The sequence below is a fragment of the Pleuronectes platessa genome, chromosome 10 (assembly GCF_947347685.1).
Source record: "Pleuronectes platessa chromosome 10, fPlePla1.1, whole genome shotgun sequence".
Taxonomy (NCBI): domain Eukaryota; kingdom Metazoa; phylum Chordata; class Actinopteri; order Pleuronectiformes; family Pleuronectidae; genus Pleuronectes; species Pleuronectes platessa.
Window position 1 is genome coordinate 13400930 of NC_070635.1, and position 17500 is coordinate 13418429.

Genomic DNA, 17500 nt, shown 5'->3' on the forward strand with positions numbered 1-17500 from the left:
TTTATTGAACTCATACTGCCATGGAAATTGTTACAGTAATTGCCATACATCGTGCTTACAGTAACAGAAAATGTGTACAGCACAATATACTGTCAAACAATAAGCACATCAAAACTAAAATTTGGCATAGTGAGATATGACCTTTTGAAGGTGATCTATGTAGTTTAGCTGAACCATATGGGCTATTTTGCCAATTGCACTTAGAGCTCTGAGAATGTCATTTCTGTTTCGTGAAATGAGCCAAAGCAATTGAGAAAAACTGTAAACTCACTGTGTGACTGGTGATCAGATGTGTGAAACTCAACCTTGATTACTAAAGTTCTAGTTGCACCTGAAAATTAAGCCAATGATCCAAGATATCTTTATTACAGTATATATCATGATGTTTTTCATGGTATTATGTGCCTGTACGATTTTGACAGTAGAGTGAACTATTGTGCAGGTGATGATGTAAACAATGAAATTATGCCAACATGTTCTGCAGAGAACGACCACTTGACTGAGAAGCGACAGTCAGTTTTCACCAGCAATATATATTCAATTGGTAATTGGGCTAACTGAAGGCAATTGTACCTAACCGTTTGCAAAGGTGTGCTAAATCATTTGAAACTTGTGCAAGCTGTTGGAAATTGTACTTGTCATTGCAAGGATGTGCTAATACAATTGCAATTTGATTAAAGGAATGAGATATTCCAATCTGTTGTGAACAAGTGCCCAGTGGTTTGGAGGTTTGCACGTGTTGTTTTGAGAATGTCATTTCTGTTTCGTGAAATGAGCCAAAGCAATGGAGAAAAACTGTAAATTAAATGTGTCCCACACTGTGATTCTTGTAAGGCGTCAGAAGCCAAGGTTGGAAACTACTGGGTTATTCTCTAACAATAGGTTTTTAAAGCATGTTAAATCAGCCAGTATCTCAAATCCAAAAATATAAAAGTAACTTTTAAGTAAGACTGTAAAATATATGTAGTAAAGTAGAAAATACAATGGTTTTCTCTGAAATGTGTATCAAAAGCAGCATAGAATGACACAGACACAGACACATACACACAATAATTTGTCCATCTTCTTCCTGTGCTTAGTTTATCATGGGAATGAAAATATAATCTAATCCTTAATGTTACTATAAGGGCGGTGTGGCCTAGGGGGTAGAATGGTTGTTATCCAACCAGAAGGTTCAATCCCCACTCTTTCCCATCTGCATGCCAAAGTGTCCTTGGCAAGAAACTGAACCCCTCAGATTGGCAGGGCTACAACCACCTATTAATTGCACAATATCTTACGCTATGTCAAATTAAAAACAATAACAAATAAATAAATAAATACAAAATAAAAAACAAAATCGTTAAAATCTTGCGCAGGAGGTGCACAGTTCGCTTCTGCGCAGGAGGTGCGCGGTTTGCTTTTGCGCAGGATGTGCGCAGTTCACTTCGGCGCATGAGGTAACTAATACAAAAGTATGTTAAAGCCCTCAAAAAGCCAATTAATTTGCCTGAAAATGTATAATAATAATCCCTACAATTTCAATAGGGCCTCCCTGTCTGTGAGTGCTTGTCAGTGCTCTGGCCCTAACAAAGAAATACATGTGTGGGGTCTTACTTTTGAATTCGTCTCCCAATGTTGGATAAGACAGACCAAAGCAGAGTTTCTGGGGGATCTGTTGAAAGCAAGTGGGGCATCTCTGGGTTTATTCTAAAGATTCACTTTATTGTGAAATCATAAATATGCACATTAGGAAATAAATAAAGACAAATCTGTCATGAAGACAAATCTGTCATCATACAAGTCCTCCCTAAAACAGGTTTCTTTATCTTGTGACGGGTGGGTGTGTCAGAGGTGTTACCAAATCAGCTGACGTGTAGGTTTAAAGCCCGTGGTAGTACAAGTCAGCGCGCATGCGTATTGTGTTGTCAACCACAGTTCCTGTTTCCATATTTTATTTTATTTTTAAACTTGCTTCTACTAATAAATATTTATTTTCCAAATATAAACGACATGGTACAATATTTACTTCCGCTCGCTTCGTGCTCAACGTCATAGATATCTATGCTGAACGTGTCCCTTTACATCTCTAAGTCCCGCCTCACCATGCAGCTCATTGGCTGGACACAGGAAGTCCCGCTGCGCGGCTCTGTCGCCTGATTGGCCGGACGAACCTGCCATTAAATCACGTTCCCGCGACGTCACACGCAGGATCAAGAGGGAAGAAGCATGGCCGCCGTGCTCAGAGGGTCTCGGTACCTAGTTGGAAGGTGTAGCAAGCATGTTGACTCTGTGTGCGGTAAGCGGAACAAACTCAGACCCTGCACGCGATACACACGTCGTGGTGTCTCCTCCAGGAGCTCCGGCTGTCAGCTGAAGCCTCGTTATGGCTTAAAACAACACTCGTCTCTGTTAAAATGCTGCAGGAGTAGAAGAAGTTTGGCTGCTCTGGATTTGCTTTGTTGGCTGCTGCTGCTGCTTCAGGGCCTGGAGTTCACATTTCACATGTTTAAAAGAGCTCGTTCTGTTTTAAAATGCCTTCGCGCGAACAGCCATTATGTTTCCACGGCCTTGTTTCTGACCGCTGTCCTTCTCTACACTCTCTGCCTGGGGTTCATTATGTAATGGCTGTCCCCCTGCACCTTGCAGAAACATGGTTGGTGACTCGGTGACTTCTTAAACTGAAGCTACAACAGCTTCTGTGAGGTCCAATTCAGATATACTCGTTCTTCTGCAAACATCCGTCATTGGAAGTGTGCCTTCAGGTTGCATAATGTTGTCGTGTTGCTTATTTAACAGCATTTGAGCGAACAAATGGTTGTAACACAATCTCACAGAAGGGAACACAGCAGTTGGGTTGGTTTGAAGTTGGCCTGAAGGAATCAAATGTAATGTATATAAGTGATTCATGATTTTTAATGTTGACATAAGTTTATGGAAGAGCAACCCCCCAAACCAAAGTAATCATTGAAAAGCCCAGGGTATGATTGCATAAGATGACTTTGACACTGAAGGGCATCTGCATAGGGTTAAAATGTAAATTGTAATGTAATCAGCTCTCTTGGCAATGGTAGGATAGGTTACAGTTTAGAAACACTCTTTGCTGTTGGATTCAGACAGGATTTTGCCTAAAATTATGCAAATACATTTGTCATGACATGGAGGCTTAAATTACAAGGGTGCACGCAGAGTGCACATCTTCACCAAGTCTGATGCGCTATCTGGCAGTTTTAAAGAAAGTGAAAACATACCTGGATCCAACTGCTACAATAGATTTCCTCCAAAATTCAATGTTTTTTCCCTTGTGTTCATTCGTACCTTGCTCCCTCCACAAAGTTTCATTTTAATCGTTCAGTAGTTTTTGCGTAATGTTAAATATCAAACAGTCAAACACGCACATGACAACATAACCTTCTTAGAAGATGTAGTTAGATATCTATAGAAACGTGTGGTAAATACAAATAAGGCATATTGATATAATTTTAAGGATACTGTGTCTTGTTCTTGATCCGTTTGGCCGTTATGTTTTAGTCTCCACAAGGTCTATGGCCTCAAAGACACAGGTGGGGTTTATTGGTCTGGGCAACATGGGAAACCCAATGGCAAAGAACCTGCTGAAGCATGGATACCCAGTCATCGCCACAGATGTGTTCCCGGAGTCCTGCAAGGAAATGCAAGAGCTGGGAGCTCAGGTGAGTCCGTGAAATGCAGACAACTCTTCTTTTTTCTTTTTTTAAGTTCCTTGTTTGTTCTCTCTTAACCCAGAGGTTTTTGTGTGTTCTTTCAGATTGTGGATAATCCAGCTGAGGTAGCCGACAAGGCCGACCGCATTATCACAATGCTCCCCTCTAGTCCCAATGTCATCGACGTGTACACCGGACCTAATGGCATTCTCAAGTATACTCTGGTTTATCTTTTGAATATGATTCAAGATAACTTCCTACACTTATCGCAGATTCTCCTAAGCATTATTTGTTTTTCCCGACAGAAAGGTAAAGAAAGGCTCCCTCCTCATTGACTCCAGCACCATCGACCCATCGGTTTCAAAAGAGATGGCTGCTGCTGCAGAGAAGATGGGCGCAGTTTTCATGGATGCACCAGTATCTGGAGGTACCTTCTTGTTGTTGTTTTTTTACACTTCTGAATCATGAATTAGGTTGCAGTAAATGCTACTTACGTGAAGGTGTCTGGTATAACCTATGTTGATTATTTGAAGTATATTTCTCGCCCTTTTACCTTTTTATTATATGGTGACCCTAAAGCAGGGGTAGGCAACCTTTACTATCAAAAGAGCCCTTTTGCCCCCTCTTCCACCAAATAAAATTGGTCTGGAGCCGCAAAACATATTTGATAACACAGCTTACAAAGTTTTATATATAGATATACTATATATATAAAAACTATAGTTTGTTGCATTTATGAAATCATAGATCGACAAAAAAGAAAAAAACTGTTGACATATTATTGCTATTTTATCAAGCATACAGGTAAGCCGGCATCATTGCAAATGAATCGGTCCAAGCAGAATTAAACTCTATTTTCCTCAGAAATGTCTTTTTGGGGATTTATCCATGGTTAGCTTGTCGAGGCCGGGGGTCGGAATCTCAAGATTAGCCACCTGCAGGGAAAAGCACCGGGCCGTAGACGTAATAGGAAGTGACGCATACTTTAGTTGACAAAATATTAAAAACAAAACATGCTTTAACCATTAAGCTATCAGGGTGTCGAGACCTTGTGGTAATTTTTGAGGCCCTTGCAGTTTTGTGAAATGTGCTGCATTAAACTGAGGTTCTTCTGCTTTTTAGTCAACCATCTCTTAGAAGCTGAGATTAAACTGAGAAGTTTAATAAACCAGTCATCTATTAATATATTTTATTGTTTGTTGATGTTATTTAGCAATCAGGAATTATGGAAAATCAAGCATTCCTCCATTTAGAGTGGTTTTTTTTGTACATTGTTGTCCTATAGGAATCACCATATTCTGTGTGTTGTATGTGACCAGGGCTCTTATTTATAAGGCGTCAAGGTTCTGTCAAGTTGAAGGATTATAGTGGTGGCAAATTAACTGTGTTGCTTTTAGCTGATGCACTGGTTACTACAATATCACTGAGAACCGAGTGTACCTTCGCCATGGCCCAACAGTCACCTTAAATTGAATCAGGCTGCAACAAAGTTCACATACTTATCGAAATCTTTTATAATTTTTCCTCCTGATAAAATGGTGAAAAGAAAAACACCCCCTCTAGAAATGCTAAAGAAAGTGTACAAATATCCTGGATCCACACAAAAATGGTTTTGGTTCTTCTCTAAACCATACTTCATCCTTCAACTAAACTTTTTAGAAGTTTTTGTGTCATCTCACTTAAAACCAAACAGGCAAGATGAAAACAAACCTCCTGGTGGACGTAATAAAGTGCACCGGCTTCGTATCTGAGGCGAAGAGGAGAAGAGCTGCCTCTTCCTGCTTAAATGTTTCCAACAGTAAAGCATGTGCTCTCAGACTTTCTTGGGGGTCCACAGAGAAACAGTTTGTTTGAACTTGGCCTCGTCAACGTCAGGACAGCCACTTTGTTTGAATTCAAACTGGTCCATTTTATGGTCTGGCCCTAAAGATTAGTAATGATTTATATGCTTCCGTCCTGTGGTAGTGCACATGGATTAAAGTTGTCCTGCTTTTTGTCTTTAACATATGTGGGTCTGCACTTCTGTGTGGTAGCAGCAGTTTAACCAGTGCAAACTGAAGTGTGTCATTCTTTAATGTGTCGTGTCAATCACCAGGCTCCTAAATGAAACTTTTTGAACATCTCTCTCTTTTTGTCTGTGGTCGGGCAGAAATTAAAAGAAGTACAGTGGAATGGTAGTGACTGTTTAAACAGTGTGGTTAAAGCCTTGATGTAACGGCGCACACACACACACACACACACACACACACACACAGTGGTGGGGATGTAATTGAGTCAGCATGTGACTGACTTTGTGTGAAAATATGTCCGTAACGAGATAACTGCCATCTTTCAGATTTCCTCAACTTACTCTGAAATAACTACATCCGAGTCTTGGTAGACTTTGCATATAGTCATTTGCAGGGGAGGGTTCCATCTGGGAAATCTCTGAGAGGAAGTGACCACACGGTTTTCCAGTAAACATTCCTAAACAATAAATAGGCTGTGTTTAACGGAAATCTCTCCCGGTCAGGTCTTACAGTTTTCTCCCCCCAAAAACATTGATGTTATCATTTTTATTTCCCAGATAGTAAAGCCGGTGCTCCTCTAGCTCAAGGTCTCAGCTCTCAGTTCGAATGTGTCAGTGAAGTTTCAGCCGCTGCACAGTTGAGGAATGCTTCCGCTGGAGAAAAAAGTCCAACAACCTTCTCTTTCCTGACAGTTTATTAATTGTAACTGAAGGGCAGAATACATATGTTGTTGACTTTCCATCATTGTCCCACTCCAGAAAGAAAAGCCACATTTCACTTCTCTTGAAGCATAGAATGTATATAACCTAGAGATTTGTATCCTTTTTATTTTATTGGCCACTTTGTTAGGTTTTGAGTTGCTTTATAAATAAGTTTTGTAGTTTGTATTTGGGACACAATTTGAATCATGTTTAAATAGTTAATTTGATAAATCATGTTTCAATACTATCAAAACTTATAAAAAGATATGTGTATACCCATCTCCATTTAAAGGCAATTGCTAATATGGTTTAATCTCAGTTTTATTATCTTTTTCTATACTGTGTGGCATCTCTCGGATTAGTCACGATCAGGTTTTGGTGTTGTGCAGATGACACACTGACTTATTTGTCATCTCAGTGGCTGACAGTTATTTGTTCATACCGTGCTTTTTTATAATATTTTAAGATGTCTGAAGTTTCCTTCCCCATTTTTACAGCAGCAATCAATGTGTGAACTTTACTGTGTTAACGCTGTTGTTAAATCTTGCTTTTGACATCTCACTACGTGTTTTAATTTACTGCCATTCAGAGTTTTTTGTTTCGGCTTAACTTGACTGTTGTAACTCCCACCTGTCTCCACTAGTTTACTTTTTCCAAGTTCCACTTAATACAAAACGCTGCCGTTCACAAAGACGAGGCAGAGGGAAATGTAATGCACCCGTTTTGTGCCTTTTCCCCTCTTAGCTTCCTGTAAACTTTAGGATTAATTATGAGACTCTTGCTTCATTTCTTGGTAACCATGTGGCTTGCACCTGGTTATTTTGTGTTACTTAGCTTTTAACCCCATGTGAACCTGGATGCAGTGTTAAATGTACAAATAGATGCAGAAACAGCTGTTTTCCTAAATTGTAGGAGAAGGGTTTTTACGACACGGCCCAAACACTTTGGACTGACATCCGGAGTGAGAGAGAGAGAGAGTCTGAATTCTAATTCTTGTATGGATGTGAGGATTTCCCATTTATTGTTTTACTGATTAATTGTCCTGTTTTTGTTTCAATTTTTTTTTCTATTAGCATATTCAATTAAATTAAAAAAATTCTCCAGTGAGTGACGTAATCCATGTAGTTCAAAAAGATAAATCGCCCTCCATTGAAATCAATGTCTAATTGACATTTAATGCTTGAATTTCAAGTAGACATGTCCACAAATTAATAATTCATTCTGCATTATGTTCAGATTATACATGTATAGCTAACAGATTTTGTGATCATAACATACAACATGCGCTACAGAGCTGACAGGTTATGAGAAGAAAAGAAGATGCATTGATTGATATGCAGCTTTATATATATATTATTATCTCACCATTGCATCTCAATGCAATGCATTGGTTTGTACTGCGCCTCTGTGTGATAAACAGTTTTATTTACATTAATAGAAGTATCTCTTTAATGCTGTGCTAAACTTGTATCATCATGCATCATATGTTTTTCCAGCTACTTCGAAAATTCTGCTGTTATAAACGTTATTACTTTTAACTGATTTCCCATTCCCAGGTGTGGGTGCTGCTAGTTCGGGTAAACTGACTTTTATGGTCGGAGGAGCGGAGGAGGAATTTACTGCAGCCAAAGAACTGCTCAGCTGCATGGGAGCCAACGTGGTGTACTGCGGTCAAGTCGGAACTGGACAGGTAAGAGCTGATATTTCAGGATATAAAATATAATATCAGGATTAATTTGTAGTGTTGTGTCATAAGTATTGGGGCAGTATTGTACACTAATATTATTTCAAGTAATCTAACCTGGTGTTAACGTTATTGAATGCTAATCCTGTCATCTCCTCCAGGCTGCTAAAATATGCAACAACATGCTTTTAGCCATTGGAATGATTGGTACTTCAGAGACGATGAACTTGGGAATCAGGTGAAAACTATTTTTTCAAATAAACAACAGGAAACTGATTATATATCTTGTTAACATATGCTGCTGCAATATATTTTCTGTAACATGACATTTTTCTTCCACTCACAGACTCGGCCTTGACCCTAAACTTTTGGCCAAAATCCTGAACATGAGCTCCGGACGCTGCTGGTCGAGTGACACCTACAACCCTGTGCCTGGAGTTATGGAGGGAGTCCCCTCAGGGAATAACTACCAGGGAGGCTTCGGCACCCAGCTGATGGCGAAGGTCAGTGTAATTGCACTCAATTACAGTAAATGGTTAAATTTACTTTAGTTATCGTCAAGAAATTATCATGTCTTCTATATTTTTGTATCTTTTAAGTAAAATAAATATCGGTACTAATACGTCTTGAGTTTTAAATGGATCAGATTTATCACATGTCAGTCAAGGACTAATCTGTGTGAAATGTGATGTATACATAAAAGGTCTGTGACAAAAGAAAAACGTTTTGTCTGTGGTCACACAATTTGAAATGGGGCAGTGAAGTCTTCAGCTGCAGTTTACATCAGTCTTTCTTCATGGGAGTGAAGCCAATATTATTACAACAAAATGAAAAAAGAAATATCTGGTGTGTGGACCTGTGGTTTTTGTTTTAGAGTGACATTTTCAGCCCAATAGGTTTTTCTAAAGTATGTTTGCCTTTCTTTTCTTTTTTTAGGACTTGGGGCTAGCACAGAACACGGCCACGAGCACAAAGACTCCTGTCCCCCTCGGCTCCTTAGCCCATCAGATGTACCGTATGATGTGTGCACGTGGTTATGCCAATAAAGATTTCTCCTCCGTGTTCCAGTTCCTGCGTGAGGAGGAGGGTCAGTAATGTCCGCCTCCACCACGTCCACAGCCTTGCCAGGCTCCGGCCCTGCACAGGACAAACGCACGAGTAGTCGGGGTGCATTTCACCCTGAGGACTTTTTCTCTCCCTTTTCTTTTTTTTTTTACTTTATCTTTTTTTCAAAGTTGTGAAAGACATGAACCCCTGGGGCGCTCCGACAAAAGGAGACGCATAACGTGAACACTTCTTCCTATAGGAAATCAAATTTCCTGTGTGATCTGTAGCCTTTTTAAAAAAATAAAACACTCCTTTTCAACTTAATAAGCAAGTGTATTGTCAGATATGCAGATGTGGATTCATAAGATAAGTAGACTGTGAAGTAGCGGCTGCTCTGCAGATTGCATTTCTTAAAATGCCAAGTCGGGAGGGGACCTTTGGTGTTGAGATGAATCATTAGCGCTGTTCAAGACAGAACAACTGTTCAGTCTCCACATATTTATCTTTTGTTTGTGATCATTTCTTTATGTTGCTGTTCTGTTCTCTTGACATCGGAAATGTTACTGTTGGAGACGAGTGTCATATGATATAATGTAAGGAAATAAAAGACAAAATGTGAGGTCTAAAACTTATTGAATAATAATTTTACCATCTTTTTCAGTTCGTCCTTTTATTAATGACTGACTAGGAAAGGCGATAACTGTCTGAAAGCATCATGTTTATTCTGATCCTTTGCAGTAATAATAATTATAAACTTTATTTGTATTGCACCTTTCATGTGCAGCTCAAATGTCAAATTAGTTATTTGCTCAATTGGAAGAGTTTTAAACCTGAGGCACAGAGAGATGCTGCCACTTTGGATTCTAAATGACTCGTTTTGGACGCTCATCGCTTTAGTAAATGGCTCCCAAATGTAAGTATGCGTCGCGTGTGCCACTGGTTCAATAGCCAGGATAAGCCGTTGAGCAATCATTTGCCTGGAGGAGCGTGCACGCTGCAGATCCAGAGGCAGGATGCGAGGCGCCGAACAGAGCAACACAAGACCAGCGCTGACGCGTTGTTTCAAACGACAAGGACTCTGCAACTTTTTCCTTCGGTATGAACCCAATTATCTAAATTCTATTACGTTGATTACTCTTTACTGGAGTTATATAACGCATTGCCTGTTCCTTGCTCCACAAGGAGGACATACTGCAGTATCGTCATTCAGGGGATCTGCCTCCCTCTCTCCGTATCCCCACTTTAAGGCCAGAGCAGGAGGGCGGCATGTTTCTGATGTAGTTTGCCAAGAGCCACTGAGGGGCCAAGGTGCCACAGGTCATGCGATCACAAGACGAACCCATAAAAAGTCCATTAAGCACTGTAGGCTGAGAGCCGTGTTGTCATGTACTTGATAGGTCCTGCAAACAGAGCAGCGCTTTGGTCTCAGGCCTCCAGCAGACAGTGACACACACACACACACACACAGACACACACAGGCCCTGACATCATCACCATCATCCCTCCTGCAACTCGCTGCGTCTTTTTATAAGCTTTGCATTCAGTGGTCTGTTTGCTTTTTAAATTGTTTAATGCGATGATGATAGAAGTGTCTTAAATACGTCGTGTATTTGTCGTCTGTCTTGTAATTTTGCAACAACAGCCGAAAGGGGCATTCATTTATAGTCTGTGTCTTGCGGATCAGTTTCTTCCTAAAGTCAGACTTCCCTGAAGAAAGATAACCTTGTTTTTGTTTGTTTGTTTAATCGCAGTTTGTTTGTGATCCACAATGTGGCCACGTGCAACGATCCGATCTTTTCCTGTTCTGCATTTAAACGCAGTGAGAGTCGCCTCTATTGTTCAATCTGTGGCTTTCATTGTGACTCACTTTTCCTATGCGTAGCTTCGTTCCTCCGTAAACGAGGAGCAACAGAAACCAAATCCAGCAATTTAAAACTCATCAGAGCCATCGAAATACATCGCATTGCATGGGACCATGGGTTCTTTTTTTAAGAAACGCAAAACAATCGTATTTAAATGCGAATTTTAATTCAGCGGATCTCAGTCAAATGCGTCTATTTCTTATTATACTTTTATGTTTCACTCTTGATATTCAAAATGTTGTTTTTTTAGTTGTCAGTTGACCGCAGTTTGGTTTTGACTTTGACGAAGCGAGGCCCAGCACTAAATTCTCTTTGTCTTGAGCGCGTATATACGAACAATAAACTGTGACTCACAAATCTTAAAATGTAAACATGAACTATATAGCGGTGTTTTGTACGTTTACATGAATCTGGGCAATTAAGTGCAGTATGTCTGTGCTGAAATGAAAAACAAAGCTCGTCTCGAAAATTACATTTCTATTCGGCTACAATATAACATGAGAACTGTAGCCTATTTGCTATTTATCCGATTTTATACATTTTCAAATGAGCCGCATTCATGTGTGAACAACGGGCCCCCAACACCAGTCTCTTCGGCCATTTCAGAAGGTTTTTCTATCCCAATACTCTGCGTAATGGCGGTAAACAAAAGGCCGCTCCGCTCAGGACAACGCAACCAAACAAACAAAAATAGGACTCAGACTTGGACTTATCCAGTTACATATAAAACATTCAGGTCTTTTTTTCCGCCTGAAGTGCAGACCACTACTCACTCACTCTGCCCACAAGCTATGAACTTGGGCCATAAAGATTTACTGCCCCAAAAGGTGGGAAAACTCTACTAAAAAATAAAAAGCGCTCACATTTAGGTGCGCAAACATTCCGCTGCGTCTGTGGCCTCAAGTCAAAAAATGGGAAATTAAAAAAATATGTATATGAAAGAAGAAAGGTGTGAACATTTTTACTTATTTCTTTCATAATAATATTAACCCCGCACAGTCTACTGAACGTGTTAGTGCCTTATAGTGGCCGAACAATTCGTTGTCCAAACTGCGCGTCGGAAAACAAGAGTCCACGTATGTACAGATATGGAGATGTCTGCTTTATTTTCCAATTTGAGTCACTTTTTTAACTTTGTAAGACGAAACAAATGAATCCATTCTGAGATCTGGTGTTTGATTATTTACTGCCTGAAGATCTTCTTGCCAAAGTCAGATTTAAACGAATAAAGAAAAAAAAACAGAGTTGAAGTTCCTTGTCACAAACGAGCACATCCTGTCGATTAAGTCTCCTCTCCGGCTCTCAGCGGTGTTTCCTCTCTGTTCTCCCTGGCCCGAGGTGCTTATTTGGCCAGACTGCAACTTTCAACTTGACCTTGGCCTCCAGCCGCGTCCAAAGCTGAACGAGGAAGAGTGCAGCCAAATGTGGAAGTTTGGCATATATTTTGTGGACGCCAAGTTTGAGTTTGCATGGACATATCATCGTGCCAAATGTGAGGATGATGAAATGTTTTAATTTTATATATTATGCTTTTTTAGTTATTTACAGTAGAGATGCACTATTATTTTCTTAAAAATGCGTCTGTGAAATCTTTGTGCGTAAAAGCATCGCTCAAATCCAGTCAGCTCAGATTATTTAAAGATATGGTGTCCAATTAAGCGCCCAAAAAATGTCAAACTGAAAATTGTTTGCTGAATGCGCATAAAACATAAATCTTACGATCTAAACCCGAAATCATTTCCAATCAAAACAGGATACATCCCATTTGCGTTATCCATCAAGTGTGCGTAACTGTCATGGCACGCGTAACTGTCACGGCACGCGTAATTGTGCCTCAGTTCCGACGGGAAATAATATACATATATCACTTACAGTTTTTCTCACGCTAAACCTATTACACAATTATTCATGTAAGTCTGTTCTAGCTCCTCTGTTTGATCGATGGGATTGGTCTCGACATCTCAGCTTCACTGTGTTCAGAATTCAGATGAACAGGTCAATTTGAGATTGGAGAAAAAAATACATCCAGGTCTTATGTGCGTAAAAGAAACGTGGATATGCTGATGTGCAGCGTCTCCACAAACACTCACAGCCTGATCTGCTCTATCTGATGTCTAGACGTTTATCATCTCCTTTGCATATCACGTGCTCGACCCTGGCCAATAACCTCGCGATCCTGATGCACTCAGGCGTGTGGGTATCGTTACTCTGCCCGAGTCCCTGTCTCAGCTCAGTCGAGGGGATTTTGAAAAAGAGTTGGTCGTCTCGATGTAGGGCATGCTATGACCGCCTCATTGCTCCTCCACTCGCACTGGATTGACCCGGTGATGTTCCTCTACGACAACGGCCTGGATGAGAGAAGCAAGAACATGGAGGGATTTACTGGAGGCAATTTCGCTGCGAACCAGTGCAGGAACTTGTTAGCGCATCCGACCTCGCTGGCTCCCAGCACCACTTACACTGCGAATGAGGTGCCAGTCTCTGGCATGGGGGAGCCGGGCAAACAGTGTAGCCCCTGTTCTGCCACTCAGAGTTCACCCAACGCGTCTCTGCCGTATGGATATTTTGGCAGCAGTTACAGTTATCCATGTAGGATGTCACACGGCAGCGTCAAGGCGTGCGCGCAGCCCTCTGGCTATGGCGAGAAATACATGGACTCCTCTGTCTCCGGTGAGGAGTTTTCGAGCAGGGCGAAAGAATTTGCTTTTTACCAGGGCTACTCCTCCGGTCCCTACCAGCCAAGCTACTTGGATGTGCCTGTCGTGCCGGCGCTCAGTGCGCCCTCTGAGCCAAGACACGAGCCCCTGTTGCCCATGGAGCCCTACCAGCCATGGGCCATCACTAATGGCTGGAGTGGTCAAGTTTACTGCACCAAGGAGCAGCCCCAGCCAAATCCTCTGTGGAAATCCTCGTTACAAGGTATGTTTAAATTATTTTACTATCATAAACAAGCATTGGTTGAGGAAATGTGCAAATAGACTGTAGAAATTTGATTTTTAAATATGTTTAATGCCAAATTTGTAAATTGCACTGCTTTACGCACATGAGAATAAAGAATGCAAAACAGAAAAAATAATGATATTATTGAAATCGTGTTCTCACTGATGCAGTCGAGCAGATTGAAATATGACCTTGCATTTTTCTTCCCCTCCTCAGAATCGATATCTGCTGGAGACAGCTCTGCTCGCCGTGGGAGGAAGAAGCGTGTGCCATACACCAAGGTGCAGCTGAAAGAACTGGAGAGGGAGTACACCACCAATAAATTCATCACCAAGGACAAAAGGAGAAGGATATCCGCGCAGACGAACCTGACAGAGAGACAAGTGACAATCTGGTTTCAGAACAGGCGCGTAAAGGAGAAGAAGGTCGTTCATAAATTCAAGAGCTCCAGTTAGCTGTGGAGATACTGATCAGGAGGTGACATGCGGACATGGATGTGCTTTTCCTCCACTCCCCCCAAAAAACTGTGCTATAATTTATTACATATGAAGGTTTTCTTTGACGCCACTGTGGCTCCGTTTTTTTTTTTTTTGCCCACTCCTCTACTTCCTCACGTTTTAATTGGAACCAGTCGATGCGGCCTGTTCACAGAGGATCGGAAATGGTGTGCTACATGTCGACCAAGGCGACTCTGCGAGGGATGTGTGATCTCCTGAAAACATTCAGATTTGACAAGAGATTTGGTTTTGAAGGCCAGAGAGACCCAAAGAAACACGCGCCTTAATCCAACAGAACATTAAGAAGAGTAGACAATCTCTAGAATCAGTTCTAATTTTTCATTTTTACACATTAATCCAATATCCAAGAAAAAGAAAAGGAATTTCTGTCTAAGATCACGACAGAAGAAGCGGGCCAAGTTTAACAAATGGCTGATTAACAATAACCAAACGATCGAATCTGTAAATTGACATTTTACGCATTCGTTCAAACCAAAGAGAAGGCGTTAAGCAACTCTCTTACAGCATTTATTTGTGGATACACAATTACATTTTTAAGAAAATCTTAATTTCACAATTTGAAACGATTTAAAAGCTTAGACATATGTGCTTTTTCACCAATCTCTTTATGTCATTCGTTCAGTTTATCTGTTCGTCAGAGGGTGTTTGTTTAAAAAGTGATCAAACAGTCTGAGAATTTCTATATTTTTGCTCAAACCTCGTCCCCGTCACGTCTTGTTTCTGAACACAGGTTATTTATTCTGAATAACTCGCCTGTCAACAGACTGACCTCCTCTCTGTCAGTCCAGGATGATTCCTCGTTAAAAAAAAAGAAGTTCTGAAACAGTGCGCATATTTAAAAATGTAAATACTATTTCACTCCAACTATCTATTCTACCTTTTTTTTTGTTTTTACTGCAATAGTCAAAGTTTTTCACAATAAATGTTTGAGAGACGCGTTGTGAGCTTGTCATTTTCATTCATCCTGTTGAGTCCAAAACGAACACGAGTGCTCGATCTAAGAGGATCAGGTTTATCGCTTCATCAGTTCGTGTCATGGTCCATTTTCAAATGGTCACAGTGGAAAGTGTCTGAGCTGCTGATGGTGAGTTGAGGCCTTTAAGAGTCTGAGCCTCTGAGAGTTCATGTCTCCATCTAGTGGTGAAACCCTGACAGCACAGCTTCTATCCAGGAACTCTGCAGTCAGTGCATCTTACTTCTTAGACTTAACCTATTGTAAATAAATTAAATCATATCAACATTAACAATTAAATATTTGGGTAAGAATTCAAAATCATATTTCTTCATTAATAATGATGCCTTTATGTATTATTAGCTTAAAAAAAATAGGGGTACTATAGTAATTATATATTTGAGAAAAGGAGATAAAGCTGGGAAAGTTACAGCGACTTTTATTATTATTGTTGAACTTATAATTAAAATCGTTGTTGTAACTATCACTTCAAATGCATTTAATCTAATATTTATTGTATTAAGTTATATATCTTTTATGACATATAGGTTACAAATATGTTTTAATTGAATCAGTGTATTAACACAAACATAATCGTGATATGTTGAAAATGAGAATGAGAAGCTTTTTATCGAATTATCTCATTTTCATTTTTGTTTCCCTACACATGTGAAATGAAAAAGTTAAACTAATGGACTCACGGGCCAACACTATTCATGTAGTTTTTTTAATCAAGTGGAATTCGAAATTGTCGTTTCGAAAATCATTGTTCACAGTTCATGAGCATATTGATTCATTAATACTTAAAACGGAGAAATGAAATATTAAAATCATGAGAGGCGCAGTCTGTTTTCTTTGAGTAAATCCATTACACGACGTGATTCTTTTCATGATGAGTTTCGTTTTGTGTTCAGGGACAAATTGTTTATTTCAGTTTGCAACAGAAGAGACTGACACGTCATCCAAACAAACCAAACAACCCATTTACCAACTATATTTCACTATATTGATATTCGTCTTGATACATACACTGATATACTCTCAAATTAAATAATGGTGTTAGCATGATTCACAGAATATGACATTTACAGTAAGCTAAACTAATCGACATCAGTGAACAGGATATATATTCCTTCACAGGATTACTGATTTATATGTAATATGGATACAGACAACAGAGTTCTGAACTGTCCTGGTGTCAAACCTTATGACCTGCAGGGTTCTGTAGTTCGTCTGTATTTGATTGGTCAGTAAGTGCCATGAAAAGAAGCTTTAGTTCCAGATAACGAGGCAGCAGAGTGTTAACCTCTCTCTCACAAACAGGGGGATTTCACCAACAATAGCAAGTTTATCGTTGCACTCAGAGGCCTGGCTGCTGATAGACTGGATAGAATGGCTCTATGAGCACAGGTTTATCATTTGTGGATATTTTCTGAGCATGTGTGCTGCTTTGTTGACCACTTTTGTTTAGGGTGTTTCTGGTTTATAAATATTCTTCCACCTTGTTGAACCGTGTATGGAGATGGACTCAGAGACGTTCCTCTGTGGTTCCTGTGCAGGGGGGTGGCTCTCCTCTCTTCCCCTGTGCCACTGCTCCCCCTAACAGCTCAACACGTCAGTGCAGCTCACTCCAGAAAAGTCCCGTATAAAGGCTGCTGGGCCTGAAGTGTGTGAATCGGTTACTGTAAGAATAATAATAACATGATGTAAACTGCAGATCAAAACCTGTGTGTAAAAACAGTAAAATTGGAAAAATGGACCCTGGCTTTGAATTTAAAAGTTCCCATTTGACATGGAGGAAATTGGAGCCACTAAAACTCACACACTCACAAAGACATAAAAGGCTGAACCAGAAGAATGAAACATTTACTTTGATTCAGTTCCCTTTAAAAAAAAAAGACAGTTATATATATCCTCTAAAATGTTTTTACTGAAATGTTTGGGGGGGTTAGGTTGCAATGAACTTCAGACAATCAAGTAGGAAAAAAATCTTTATTTGAAAATCTAATATAGTTGAAAATAAAAACGAGACAAATCCTGTTTAGTGTCCACAATCAAACAAAAAGGCTAAACGTCCAATCCGCTGGCATCGGGATCACGCGCAGAGAAAGTTCTATTAAGCTTT

General features: G+C 40.1%; 2 protein-coding genes across 2 annotated transcripts; both read left to right on the plus strand.

Annotated features, from left to right (window-relative positions):
* The first annotated feature begins 2148 nt into the window (after positions 1-2148).
* Positions 2149-9735, plus strand: hibadhb (3-hydroxyisobutyrate dehydrogenase b). Its single transcript, XM_053433398.1, has 8 exons — positions 2149-2278; positions 3511-3671; positions 3767-3876; positions 3968-4089; positions 7929-8062; positions 8218-8294; positions 8403-8559; positions 8993-9735. The coding sequence occupies exons 1-8, from the start codon at positions 2209-2211 to the stop codon at positions 9149-9151; spliced, it is 990 nt and encodes a 329-aa protein (XP_053289373.1). The 5' UTR covers positions 2149-2208; the 3' UTR covers positions 9152-9735.
* A 3512-nt stretch (positions 9736-13247) lies between these two features.
* hoxa13b (homeobox A13b) lies at positions 13248-14360 on the plus strand. The gene is made up of 2 exons (XM_053432820.1): positions 13248-13884; positions 14122-14360. The coding sequence occupies exons 1-2, from the start codon at positions 13248-13250 to the stop codon at positions 14358-14360; spliced, it is 876 nt and encodes a 291-aa protein (XP_053288795.1).
* Positions 14361-17500: the final 3140 nt, after the last annotated feature.

Coding starts and splice junctions, on each gene's coding strand:
- hoxa13b (XM_053432820.1), top strand. CDS start 13,248: ATGACCGCCTCATTGCTCCTCCACTCGCACTGGATTGACCCGGTGATG. Junction 13,885..14,121: donor GTGGAAATCCTCGTTACAAG/GTATGTTTAAAT, acceptor TCCCCTCCTCAG/AATCGATATCTGCTGGAGAC.
- hibadhb (XM_053433398.1), top strand. CDS start 2,209: ATGGCCGCCGTGCTCAGAGGGTCTCGGTACCTAGTTGGAAGGTGTAGC. Junction 2,279..3,510: donor GCATGTTGACTCTGTGTGCG/GTAAGCGGAACA, acceptor GTTATGTTTTAG/TCTCCACAAGGTCTATGGCC. Junction 8,295..8,402: donor ACGATGAACTTGGGAATCAG/GTGAAAACTATT, acceptor TTCCACTCACAG/ACTCGGCCTTGACCCTAAAC.